The following is a 14,040-nucleotide window of genomic DNA, read 5'->3' as shown; positions in this document are numbered from 1 at the left end:
TTTTTATTAATTTCATACATACATCATTATTGGTTGGAATGTGGGTTTGGTCTTTTTTATTTAACGGCACTGCAAAGAAAAAACACAAGCTTCTAAATCAGACTTCCTACTTGTTTACAAACAGAAACTAAGAAGAGAACTGGAAAATACTGGAAAATTGCACACCATACCAGTGCTGGTAAACGAAGCACGCTAAACATTTTTATAAATGGCAACTCAAAATATACATTGTAGTTCACTTGATTTGTATGGGACAGCACTGTACTTTTCATTAAAGAAAAAACAAACAAAACAACAACAATACAAAACAATACATAAAATATTTGCATTTTACGAAAATAGATTTGAGCCTATTTGCATAAACTGCTCATAAATAGCCTCAGGGATACCAGAACGTAGGCATATTTTCTGCAACTAACAGGAAAAGAAAGTGTATTGTGCACTACAAACTGAGATACATGCTCAAGGGCATTAGAACCAGTTTTTCAAGCATTAATTTGCATATTCCCTCCAACCTTACATGTTGACAACATGAAACTAATGATTTGCATGCATGAGCTCTGAAGACTTGATTTACACCTTTTTTACGACTGTACAAGTACTGTATGAGTGATTTGTTGTTACTTGATACTTTGTGTTGTCACAACTTTTCTCTCTTGGACAACAACTTTGTGTGATGATGGGTTTTGGTTGATCTGGACAGATGACCCACCCGACCCGACACTACCAAATGACCCTGCGGTGGCCGACATGCCCATTTGAAGACCCCCCTGGCTCACACCTGATCCCCCTTTGCTCTCCATGTAAAGGACATTTTGAGATCCACCATGAGTGGAAACACCTTTTTTGAGGGTCCCCTGAATCAGTTGACCCCCTTGTCCTTCCACAACCATAACGCCCTGAGATCCAGCAAACCCTCTCTGAAGCGTCCCCTGAAGGACTTGACCACCCTGAAGGATATGACCGCTTGTGGCTCCCCCATCCACCAAGAGCACTTGTGATCCAGACAGACTACCTGTGTGCAGCATCCCGGCCTGAGCCGGTGCACCTCTGTCCACAAACACCATTCTCTCACCGCGGGTCAGGGTATTCGATGCTATGTTGCCTCCCTGGACTACCATCCCCTCGGATACCGGGCCGCTGTTCAGGACGTACATGCTCTGTCCCATGGAGGGCCTTTCAGTGAGCAGAACCGTGCTGGGCTGCGGCTCCACCATGTAGTACATTTGCTGGGGTTGCATCAGGACCGTTGGAGCCGGTTGCACACTCGTAATCATTGTGGGCCGGTTGTCTGTGACAAGGAAGTTCTCCACATGAGTAGATGATGTCATAGCCGTGTTGGAAGCGGTATTCAGAGCGTTTGAAGATATAGCTCTGTTAGTGGTAATATTCCCAGAATTTATAACATTGGTTGATGAAGACACCTCGGTACGGTCCACGATGGGTTTGGCCGGGGGAGGAAGAGGAGCTGGGGCCTCCTTCTTTTTACCGCCACATATTTCAGCGAGAGTAGTGAACTTGGGCCCGAGGTCATTGAGAAACTCTAGGTCATTGTTATCTTCGAGGATGCTGCAGCAGCCCACAGAGCCCACAGGAGAGCCCTTCCCTTCATAGTCATACACCATAGCTTCATTCTTACCAAATCCATCCTCAATTGCACGGCTTTTCTGAAACACACATAAAACAAAATAAATATATATATATATATATATATATATATAATATAATATACATTCATACAGACACACATGTGATCCACATACGTAGATAGAACTATGAAATGATAGATAGAATGATAAAATAATAGAACAATAGAAGGTTGAAAATAAAACAGTAGATAGACAAGACAGACAGCTAATTAATCACACTAAATAAATGCGATGAATTGACTTTATACACACACTTTCCTGTAGGTACTGTATATACTAACCTGTGAATAGTATTCACCCAGGAACATTTCAGACACGGCCATTCCATCAAAACCGATCATTTCTCTGCTCCTAAGAGTATCATTTCTCCTGATCGAGTTCAAGTAGGACATTTCCATGTCATTGTAGCCACGGCCACCCATTGTGGAAGTGGACTCCAGGAAGCCTGCTCCTCCTGCTCCTAACGCTCCTCCTGCTCCTAACGCTCCCCCTGCTCCCAACGCTCCTCCTGCGAAGTACATACCACCCACACCGTCTTTTGACAGAAAAGACATCTTTCGTCCGTCAACAACATCAAGTAGGGGAACATCCTATCAGAGAAAAAAAGGGTTTGATTTATTAGGTTTTATACCAGAAATAACGTCTTAATCAGATTGTGTTCCTGATAACATATATTGCAAATCAATTAGAAGATCAAGATCTTACCCTGTCCTCTCCCTGGCCCTCGGTATGGTAAGAGATGAGATGCTCTTTAGTGTCAAAGGGCATGTCCGTGAAAGCTCCCGCCATCCCAGCAGCTCCACACTGACACAGCAGCAACAGGAGTGGGATGACTGTAACAGAGGAGAAATACAGCCTTCATTTTCACATAATAATAGCTATCAATCATGGTCTGTCTGGTATTCTGCCTAATAGGCTAAGTCCACCCAAAAAATTAGATCATGTTGTTCCAACTCTTGCTTTCTTCTGTGGAATGCAATGTTGTTTTGGACCTGGCTGACTTCCAATTTATAAATGAAAGCATTCTTCACATATCTTCTTTTGTACTCTGCAAATTAGGTGAGTAAATGATGACAGTATTGTTATTTTTGGGGAACCTAATCCAATGTCAAAATGTAGAACAGTTTGCTCTGATCATTCAATCTGTTTCCAGCTCTACCTATAGTGAGAGACTGGGGTATGGCTTCTGTAGTTTAGTCAGTGTGGGACTAGGACTGACACATCACATGGAAAAAAGACTTAATATTTGGTTAAAGCAGGAAAAAATTCGGGTAAACACTGGCTGTGGTGGAATAAATTGGTGGAATGTTTAGGAGTTTCTTTTCGACAGGTACGCTTAACTCAACACAGGCACACATGGTAGCTCCTTACTGTCAATCTTTACACCTGCTCCTGAAAATATGGTAGACTTCGTAAAGATAGTGGTGTGGACTTACGCAATAATGAAAGCAGTCCAAGGAAGAGAAGGCCGATTCCAGCAGGTCCCAATCTGGATCCCTTCTTAAATGCTCCTGTTTGACCATCTACTCCTGTTCGGTCACAAGCTTCCAGGTTGGTACAGGTGCACACATCCACCTGGAATTTCTGAGGTTCTGGACATGATAATCCCTGCTGGTCCTTGACCTCCACCGTCAGCTCGTATTCTCCTGGCCACAGCTTTTCATGGGTTCTGAAGATGGCAGTGGTTTCTGATCATAAGAAAAACAGAACATCTCAACCACAGAGTCAGTAGTTTTATCCTGATTAACAGATCTATGACTAGTAACTAGGAAAATATATTTTCAATCCAATGCAATGTTTAAATGGTACGTTAGTGAGATATCGTTGTGGGTCAGAAAATGTGTAGGCTACTGTGTTCCCAACAGAAACACATACCGTTTAAATACTCGACTGTCCATTTCCCCACAGTTCCTTCTGGGACAACATTGAAGCTGAATGGAGCCCCATTGGGCGGTGCATCCTCATCCACCGCAGTGACTAAGACGGCATCCTTTTCAGTACAAAGTGTCGTGACTTTACTTTTCAAAGTTGGGCAGTGGTCATTAAAATCTTCTACCTGGATGGCAATGGTGCCTGTTGCCGTCTTCGAAGGCAAGTCTATAAGAGAGAAGGAAAAAAATATTTAAAAAAAAATTATGTATTATTTTTTGATTTGCATACAATACATAAACCTACATGTGAGACAAATGTTATAATACTGTAACAACTGAAATGTCAAAAAGTATAATAAAAGAAAGCTTTTGATCTACTTTCCCTTAGTAAAAAAATTATTAATTAATAAATACTAAAAGAAAAATATAGAAAAAGATAATTCATTATAAATTAATGGTATAAGTAAATTAAATCAAATATTGTTTTTTACAACATAACTTGCAGATGATTAAGTATCAAAAAATTGACCAGGTAGTGGTACTCAGTAACTATTATTGATCAATGTGTAGATGGCGACACCTTCAGGACAGGTTATGTACCTGCAATGTCCATTTGATTAAAAATGCGGCAGACTGGAAGTATGATTGGTCTATAAGTTAATAAAGTATATTATCATATCATATTATGGCAGTGAACAATAACCTGGCAACATATGGCAACAATTCAGAAAAAAAGAACAGTTACAGTAGATAAATAAACTAACAAAGAAAGAAATGTTTTCCCTTTTACCTGGAACCAGTGTTATTTTAGTAACATTTATATACAAATTTTATACTATTTTTTTTTCTTTATTAATGTCTACATTGTTTTTAGTTTTAGTTTAAGTTATTTTAGTACTTCACATTGAACTAAATAAAAATGAGAAATGTTGCCTTGACAGCTAGTTGAAATAAAATAAGTTATATTTATATTGTTAGTAACCAAACAGTTGCTCGGAGCCACAGAATTCCATACATGGAAAGAAAATACAATGGAAGTCTATGGCTACCGGCAACTGTTTGGTTACCAACATTTTTCATGAAATCTTCTTTTGTGATCGGCAAAAGAAACTCATACAGGCTTTGAACAACTTGTGGTAGAGTAAATTATGACAGAATAATAATTATTGGGTGAACTACCAATTGAAGCTTTTAAGTTTTGATGAATAATCCTGCCGGGAACTTGCCTTGAGTTATGCCGTAAATCTGGGCGTAGTAAGTGCCATTAACAAGAAACTTGGACTCGCGGTCAGGTGCCTTGTTCAGTCTAATGGCCCCAGTTTTCTCATCGATGGTCAGCCAGTTATCTGGGTCAGATCCTTTAACATACCTATAAGAAAAGGGAACATAGTTGTTACAAGCTCATTTCTTATTCTTTTGTATGCCGTTTCCTCTTAGCACTTTATTTTACAGTCCTGTTCCTCATGTACATACCATGTACTTATTATAGTAATTACAATAACCATGTAATAACTAGGTACTAACCCTGAACCTACCCATAACCTATGTAGTTACCTTGTATTACCAGAACTTTCTTAGATAAATACACAATAAATACACTATAAGTACATGTAAGTACACGTACTGTAAATAAAGTGCAAACGAACAGTTTCTATGTAAACTTACTTGACGTTGGTAGCTTCCTTTTGGGTGTCTGTGTCAATGGCCGGGTACTTTGCGATGATCTCATTGCTGTTAAAAGTCTTGCCTTCAGAGATGGGAATGGCTTTTGTTAGGGGAACAAACTTGGGTCCTTCTGGCTGATTTTTCACCTTTATGTTCAAATTGTACATCTGACTCCCTGACATTGAACCGGCAGCTCCTCCGCCTCCACTGCCACTGCCACTGCCACTGCCACTGCCACCACCACCGCCTCCACCACCGCCTCCACCGCCGCCGCCTCCACCTCCACCTCCGCCTCCTCCGCCTCCTGCGCCATCACCGGTGCCACCATAGTTTATGTTTACTCCTTGTTGTCCTCCAGTCACAGAGGAGTGGAACGGAGCTTTGTTCTTTACACCAATGGTAAGTTTCAGGTCTTTGACATCCTCATAATCAACAGCCTTCAGAGAAAACAGACGTGATATACTTTTTTCAAGCAAATGGCTGAGAGTATAATCTGCTTCAGTTACATGCTATAAGTAACAATGTCAGAAGTACCGGTACTTTTAAAGAAAGTTGATTCTATAACAATGTGACAATACTAGCCTTTCTTGTGTATCAGTATAACCAAGTACTGATTCAGTTTATCACCCAAGTGCTGTCTGACTAACTCTTTTGGATGGTAAAAATGCAAGTTTCTTCACGGGTTATCAGAATGTCCCATCTTTGCAAATGTATTAATGTAAACACAGTAAATTATGTATCATGTGAATGTTAATAGAATACTTTTTGATCAATAATTAAAGTACACTCCTATTTAAAATTTTGGGGAAAGTATTTTATAAGTTAATACTTTCACTTGGCAATGATGCATTCAATTAATAAAAAGCGAGAGTAAAGACGTACAACATTAAAAGATTTCTATTTCAAATGGCTGCTGAAAATTCAGCTTTGCCAACATAAAATTAAATTACATTTGAAAATGTCTGAAAATGTCTATTAAGTCAATAATATTCATAAAAAAACAATACTGAAAAAAGAACCTGAGAAACTGCATTTACATTATTTCCTTTATTATTGACTGCTTACTTAAAATAATTGTTTACTAAACTGAATTCTTTTTTTTCCTGTGGTGTCAAAACTGGTATTGAGAATTGTGATACCTGACCAATATTGGTATGAATACTCTCATTTTGGTATGACAAAAAAAAACCTATGCACAACTATCCTAGAAATTATAAAAAAATAAAATAAAATAAAATAACCAGCACATATCATTGCACACCTTGTCTAGCATAATGACTGCATCATTGGTCTTTGGGTCCGTGTGAATGCTGAAGTATCCAGCCTCATTGCCTGATGCAATAAAGCAATTAGACTCCCAGTTTTCTGTTTTCTCAAGATCCTTGTCGGTTACTTTAAGTCTCATCACCTCTATTTTCTCTGTATTTTCCTCAATAGTGGCTTCAAACTATGGAGAAAGGAAAAAAAAGAAGTTGCATAAATTGCAGGGACCACTACAACAACATATTAAAACTGTGTGGAAATAAACATTTTCTTACTGGGCCTTCCAATGTAGGCGCATTATCATTGACATCCATGATCTGGATGGTGACTGTTCCTGTGGCGACATTGCAGCCTTGGGCTCCGTACAGATCAGATGCTCTGATAAGCAGGACATACTGATCAATAGTCTGAAGAAACAGATGGAGAGTAAATAAACGGGTGGAATCTTTTACATATTGTTCAATATGTTCAACAAAAGCGGGTATTGTGCTCCTCCATTACTCATTTAAACTGAAACAATAACAGAACATCTGGCACTGACACCGAAGCCTACAAATGCTGTCAGAGCCAGTGCAAACACATGGAGTCTGTGTGTGTTATGTTGTATGTTGGATATTAGGTGCACATTTGATACAGTGATGGTGACCTCTCACCTCTCTATCCAGATTAGGATTGGTAACACGGATTTTCCCGTCAGTATCAATTCTGAACATCTGATCCCCAGCTGGCTGCTGCTCAGCAATCTCATACTTGATTTGAGAGTTTGGGTGTCCTTCCTCATCAGCATCAAAGCAATTAACCTTCATAACTGATGTTTCTGTATACAATAAGGAGTGCACGTGATAAATGCAAAGAAGAATCTAGTTTAAAACGTTTTAGAAATGTTCTCTTTGTATTCATTGTGGTTTCATAAAATTTTAAAAACCTTCCTACTTTTTTATACAGTATACAGTACATATCAAGAGGTGTGAGTGTTTTTTTACACAAAAATATTATGCAGTAGAACCGTTTTCAGAATTGGTAATAACAAGAAATATTTATTGAGCAGCAAATCGGCATATTACAATGATTTCTCAAAAATCATATCACCCTGAGGACTGGAGTAATGATGCTGAAAATTCAGCTTTGGCATTACAGAAATAAATTATATTTAAAAAATTACAGTTGAAAAAACTGTGTTCAATAAAATGTTAATTTTTAATAATATTTTCAAAATATTACTGTTTATATTATATTTGTATCAAATTAATGCAGCACCAGTGAGCATAAGAAACATATTTTTTTAAGTGTAGGGTTTATTTCAAGATTCTTTATATTATATATAATTATTAATTCATAAATATCATTAAATCACATGGCATTTTACAACTAACCTTATTTTAACAAATATTAATAAGAAGTGATTTTTTTTTATAAATGAATTATAATACATTCAAAGATCTATACATACAAAGATATAGAATAATAACGTGTTGGTCTGAGTCAATGACCCACATGCAGAATTAAACATGATAATTATTGTAATCACCATTATGCTTATTGTACACACTTCAAGTCCTTTTTGTTTTTTACCTATAACAACTGCAGTTCACATACCTACATCACTGAGCTCGTACACATTCCCAGGTTCCATTGGCCCAAAAACAGGCGGATTATCGTTCTGATCCTTCACTTTTATTCTCAACCCAATGTCATTCTCTGCAATTGTGCCATTTCTGAATGTAGCAGTGCCTGAAAGCTACAGAGGTGAAGAAATAGATTTAAGATCACCATCCCTCATAATCAAGTGTAGGTGTCAAAGCCACCTTCATCATCGTTTTCATGAATCATCATTGTCATCATGGCCATTACATTACTTACATTGTACATTGGGATGTCCTCTCTATCAAGCATCCCTGTTATCCTTACATATCCAGTTTCAGGATCCACAACAAATAAATTGAACGGCCTCTGGTCTGCACCGATGCCCCTCAGTGAGTACCTCACATTCCTCTGTTTGAGGTCTTCTTTATCCGAGCGAATCTAAATAAATCAGAAACACATTTATTTAACCCAAAAGCCAATCAAGCCACGGTGGCCTGACACATTAAGCACTCCAAATCTTAAATATTTGGATTTGTTAATGATATTGTTTCACTGTATCACACGTGAAGTGGGGACTTCACCAACTACTCTTACATGTGCACCAATAATTATACTGTAAACATCAGTTTTTATCTCCAAAGTTTGAATGACAAGAAGCTAAACTTGCAATTTTCATGTGTTATTTCTGTGCATACCATTAAAAGAATTATAGGAATAGCTCTCCCAAAATGAACATTTGTTCAAAATGTACTCTCAAAGATGATTTTATGAGTTAAAGATAGCATTAAATCACTTGCTCAGCAATGGATGACTCTACAGTGAATGGGTGCCGTCAGAATGAGAGTCCATGCAGCTGATAAAAACATCTTTAAGTAATCCACACCGTTACAGTCTATCAATTAATGAATTGTGAAGAGAAATGAAACAAATTGTGAATGAATGTGATGTTTTTATCAAGTAATGTATTGATAAATTACTCCAAATGTGTTCTGATGAAAAACCAAATAAATCTACATCTTGGACGGCCCGAGGGTGAGTACATTTTCACCAACTTTTCACTTTCGTGTGAACTGTTCCTATAATATAATTTGCATCATCTAATTTTTCCCTTTTCAACTCCCTGGTGAAAAAGCTGATGCCTTGCTTTGCCTGATCTATTTTCGTGTCATTTGTGCACATTGTTTGTACATTAATGTTGATATCAGCATATTAACATGTTTAATGCAGAAAATGTCTCACTCACTTTTGCGATGAATTCTCTCTTGGTGTAATCCACATTCTCTTCTAAGATTTGGGGAGGGATGATCCATTCTCTCTTCTGCCTGTGGAGGGCCACAGAGTTCTGGAATCTGGCTTCAACCTCAAACACATTCTGTGGGAGAACAGAAATGCACAACAACAATTTGTGAAGACAGACTTATTCCACCAACTTTCCCACACACAGCAGAAAAGAGAAAGACGGAGTAATATTTGTTTTTATATTTGCTGCCCTGTCTGGTGAAAATGTTCTCATTTGCATTTCAGAAATTATTCACTGGTGATTCATTATAAATGATCGAAACACTGTGGTTGTAACTTGCACGCATGCATTGTTTGACACTAAGCTCATCTTGTCTGTACAGAGACAAAATTAAACAGATGCCGTAATTTGTATGAAATGAGTTGAAATAGATACGATAATATAAACCTAAAAAAAAAAAAAAACTGCACAGAAGTCAATAATTTATTTCACTTTAGCAGATGTCTAATTAAGGAAGATAAGATGAAGAAATACTTGGCAAAAGCAGAATGCATTCCGCTTAAGTCGAGATCACCTTAACATAATCAGACCACACACGACTGAGATAAAGCGTATGCACACAGTGGCAGGAAGTAAAGAAGATGCTGCACTATCACAAATATAAAATGTGATTTCCTAGTAGGGGGTTTTCTTTACTATCTTCAACTGTGCATTTCTGAATTGTAGGCTACTGCGCAAAGTTTCAATAGTTACTTCTACAAGTGTTAAAAGTGATACATATTGTGATACACATCACATATTGTGTAGTAATTACATAAGGTTTGGTGCATGCATCAAGTGGTTTTATATAAACTGAAGGCCCAATGATTGTTAAATCAATTTGTAGAACCTGCGGTAAAATGTGAAGTGGTAAAAACTCAACTTTTAACCCAAATGAGAGACGTTTTACACCAGAAGTGTATGACACATTTATGGGTATAATGGGTATTTAAAATATTACAAACAAGAGACAAATCAACCAAGACTGCTCTTTGCATATCTACCCAGGAGTAAAATTCTCCAAAGGTTGCACTCATTTAGTAACCATTTTACTCAACTGTTGTTCAGTATAACTCATCAACAAACTCATCATCATCAGAGTCTTAGTATAAGTATTATTGAGAAATGTTCTCATTAAGGTGCCAGGGGGTTGGAATTTCAACACTCCTGAAAGTGGATACAAAAGGCTGTTTTATACTTGCAGATCCAGCTTCTCTGCTGTAATTTGTGAGTCTGTATACTAGACAGAGCTTGTAGTGAAATGCCCTTTACAAAAACACACCGTTAAATAGTGGAACTTGGAACTTCCCAACAAAATACTACAATACAATTACTATGTTACCGTTTTTATATATTATTTAATATTCGCTAGTTAATGGTCAACAACTAGACAGATATTAAATAATATATATTATTACGTAAATATATATACCATTAACAGTGGTGGCTAATTTCCTATCATGGTTTTATTGTATATTGTATATAACATAATTCATATACAATAATACAATATTATAATATTGTACGCACTATATAATTAATCATGTATATTTATTATTATGCATAGTAACTTATATATAGCCTAACTTATATAGGCTGTAATTAAGCCACTAAATCTTATTGTTGTCCTAATTTGCTCACTAAAATCGAGGTGACACAAGTGGACGAAAGTTGCATAAGTTTTTTTTTTTTTTTTTACCATGCCCTTTATTTTACATTTAGTCGTCTTGGTCAATTTCTTTAAAGGGTTGGAATTTGCACTTCGACATTTCAATGGTTAAAGAAAATACATGACTTATTTCACAGTAACTTTATAAACTTAAGGATGGTTGCTTTACACATCGAGAGTGCTAGAAACAAACAGATAAACAAAGGCAGAGACACATAACGATTATCTCGGTTGACAAAACGATACTTCGCCATACAAGACTAAAGACTAAAATGGAGTACGTGGTTATCTATTGACAGAAAGATTAAAAACACGAAAAACTTACCGATAATCCGAAACAAAACAGAAAAGCAACAGCAGGCGAGATACGTCGGGCCATGGCCGGACGAACACACGATATTTCCTGACACCTGAGATCCGCTGCTGTCACCAGCTGCTTCTGGAAAAGAAGCGGTGTCCCGGTGCTGTGTGATGCGCGATAATGACGAAGAGAACGACTCCGAGAGCTTTAGAGAAACTCCTTATTCAGTGTCTCTCCCACACCCTCACCTTGCGGGATAATAGGAGGACCGACCTAACGTCACAAAGATGGAGGGGTGAGCTAGCTAGAGAAAGTGGGGGGGGGGGGGGTGGTTCAAATTTTTTTTCAAAATTAGACTTCATGTATCATAAAGTGTGGGGTGGCAAGTGTTCTCACCCAGTAGAACTAACATATATCCACAAAACCCGTCCTTAAACCTTTATGTGGTGTACTGTGAGTAACAAAACTTAGATCAATAATAATAATAACAATAATAATAATAATAATAATAACAATAATAAAAAATACACACACACAAATATAAAATAAAGTTTTTTAAACGGAAAATTAATAATACATTTATTTTTATCTGTAACATCTTATATATAATGTCAGACAAAGAATGTCTCAAAGAATGTGTTAATAAATTGCATTGTGTCATCTCGAGTTACATCTTAATATATGTTTTAACTTGGACTATAACTGTCCTTTGAAAAGTAACAGGTAAAATGGGTTGAAAGTTTTATGATTTCACAATAATATTTTGGAGTGAACTAGAAGGTGAATCTAATGCGGATATTTCCACAAATGTAATGTTTTCAGTATTCAAATGGAAAGTTTCAGGGTCGAGCGTTTCATACTGACAGACATAAAGAATAAACAATCGAAATGTAAAATAAAGTGATAAAAGAGGAAAAAAGTACTCCTTTGAAAAATTCACCTTTTTAAAGTGTTTAAAACCAACGTGTTTTTTTTTTTTATGCATCATTTTAAAAAGGGTTTTAATGTATTCATGTATGTAAGTATAAAGCCTTAAATAATCAATGTATGTTACCTAAATAAATGTAGAAACACTCAGTATAAACAGTACTATACCTAAACATTTTGATTACAACATTTGTCAATCAAGAAGCTGGAAAACACAGGTCTGTGTCAAAAGGCCAAAAAAAAAAAAAAAAAAAAAAAAAATTCCATGGGGAAAGTTAAAACTAACACTGAAAATGAAGAGTTACTGTATTCTTTATTTGTTTGTTTGACATACTAAAATACCTTTAAAAACACATGCTGTAGTATCATTATTAAAGCCACACAGTTTGCACATACAGTATGTTCATAACACATGCATGCTTCTATAACTCATTGACAGTATGATCTTGTATTATCTAACGTGGATCAATTCTAAGCTTGTTTTAATGGAAATAATAGATCGTAAAATCATTCTGAGATGAATCATTTTTAAATCAGACAAAAACCTTCATATGCAAAAGCAATCATATGTAGTACATTGGTATAAATCTACTGCACTGGTCCAGATATCAATTTCAGTAGCAGATTAAAAGAAGCAATGCTTTTTGAGCCGCTCTTCTTAAGAATTATTAAATATCACATCTAGTATAAATCGATTCCTCAGAAGCTCACACCTTAACATATAAAGTTGGTTATTCTTAAAATGGCTTAACAGAAACACGTCAGGGTTTGGCCATAATCAGCAGATATAGTTTTCTATAGTCTTTTATTTGTGATGTTTATTCGTAGACTAAATTATTTCAGAAAATAGCACTTCAGTGGAAAAGAGGAGGGTTTTGATGGAAGGTAAAGTCATGGCATGTCTGCTTTCTTTAAAGGAGGTGTAGGAAAAATAGTGGGGAAAAAAGAAATTGGACGAGACAACTTGAGCTGTTTGTTTGTTCTTCCCTTCTGTCAGTCAGTCTCTTTCATTTATTCACACCCACACACTTTCTTTCACTCAATTGTTCACTTTGCTGACTCTCAGTTTTATAAATGACAAAAACAAAGGCAAATCATCATGTCATTAAGTACTAAAATATGGTTTAAATATGGTTTTAGAGATGTTAAAAAGGCCTTGGGGTCTCTAGAAATAGAATATGATGCCAAGGGTGGTTACAGAGGCCCTTTAGAGAGGCTCTCAATAGAAAGTCTTCACCATTTGCACACATTTAGAGAATATCTTGAATGTGAGCTCTATTCAGATGAAGCCTGCACTGTCTGAGTCACCATAAATCTGTTTCTCAGACACAACTGCTGAACAAAGACACTGAAAGAGAGGAAAGAAGAAAAAGAGACATTACACGGCATTTACTCGGTCAGTCATGCTTTAGAAACATTCATGTGAAAGCATAGAAATACATTCATCATTCATTTTGATTACATAACATTGGATTTGTACACTGAAAAAAAAACTGTGTAGAAATCAATTTTCACTCAGAAGTTTTTAGTAAATTTCATCATTAATTACAAAGAAACAGCAAAGAGGACCATAAATTAAATGCTAGATTTAAATAGCATATACTACAATAATATTTTTATGTAACAAAAAAAGAAAATGTTTTATTTGCACTTCAATAAATCTTAAAATTATATATATATATATATATATATATATATACACACACACACACACACACACACACACACGTAATGTTCACTTGAGAAGCACAATTGTGTAAGACACAAATAAATATTAAAGAAAATATATCTACAATTACTTTTATTTTTATTACTGGCATTGTTTCATTTCA

At 36.3% G+C, this 14,040-nt stretch overlaps 1 protein-coding gene across 1 annotated transcript; it reads right to left on the bottom strand.

The window, feature by feature from the left end:
- LOC113063268 (desmoglein-3) lies at nucleotides 1–11,532 on the bottom strand. The gene is made up of 14 exons (XM_026233527.1): nucleotides 11,306–11,532; nucleotides 9,276–9,404; nucleotides 8,309–8,470; nucleotides 8,045–8,186; nucleotides 7,102–7,265; nucleotides 6,724–6,855; nucleotides 6,447–6,632; nucleotides 5,186–5,622; nucleotides 4,747–4,889; nucleotides 3,525–3,746; nucleotides 3,086–3,337; nucleotides 2,355–2,482; nucleotides 1,931–2,239; nucleotides 1–1,667 (listed from the first exon to the last, which is right to left on the bottom strand). The coding sequence occupies exons 1-14, from the start codon at nucleotides 11,357–11,359 to the stop codon at nucleotides 621–623; spliced, it is 3,507 nt and encodes a 1,168-aa protein (XP_026089312.1). The 5' UTR covers nucleotides 11,360–11,532; the 3' UTR covers nucleotides 1–620.
- Between the last annotated feature and the right edge of the window lie 2,508 nt (nucleotides 11,533–14,040).

Source organism: Carassius auratus, chromosome 45, assembly GCF_003368295.1.
Source record: "Carassius auratus strain Wakin chromosome 45, ASM336829v1, whole genome shotgun sequence".
NCBI lineage: Eukaryota > Metazoa > Chordata > Actinopteri > Cypriniformes > Cyprinidae > Carassius > Carassius auratus.
This window is presented reverse-complemented; position numbering and strand designations above follow the sequence as displayed.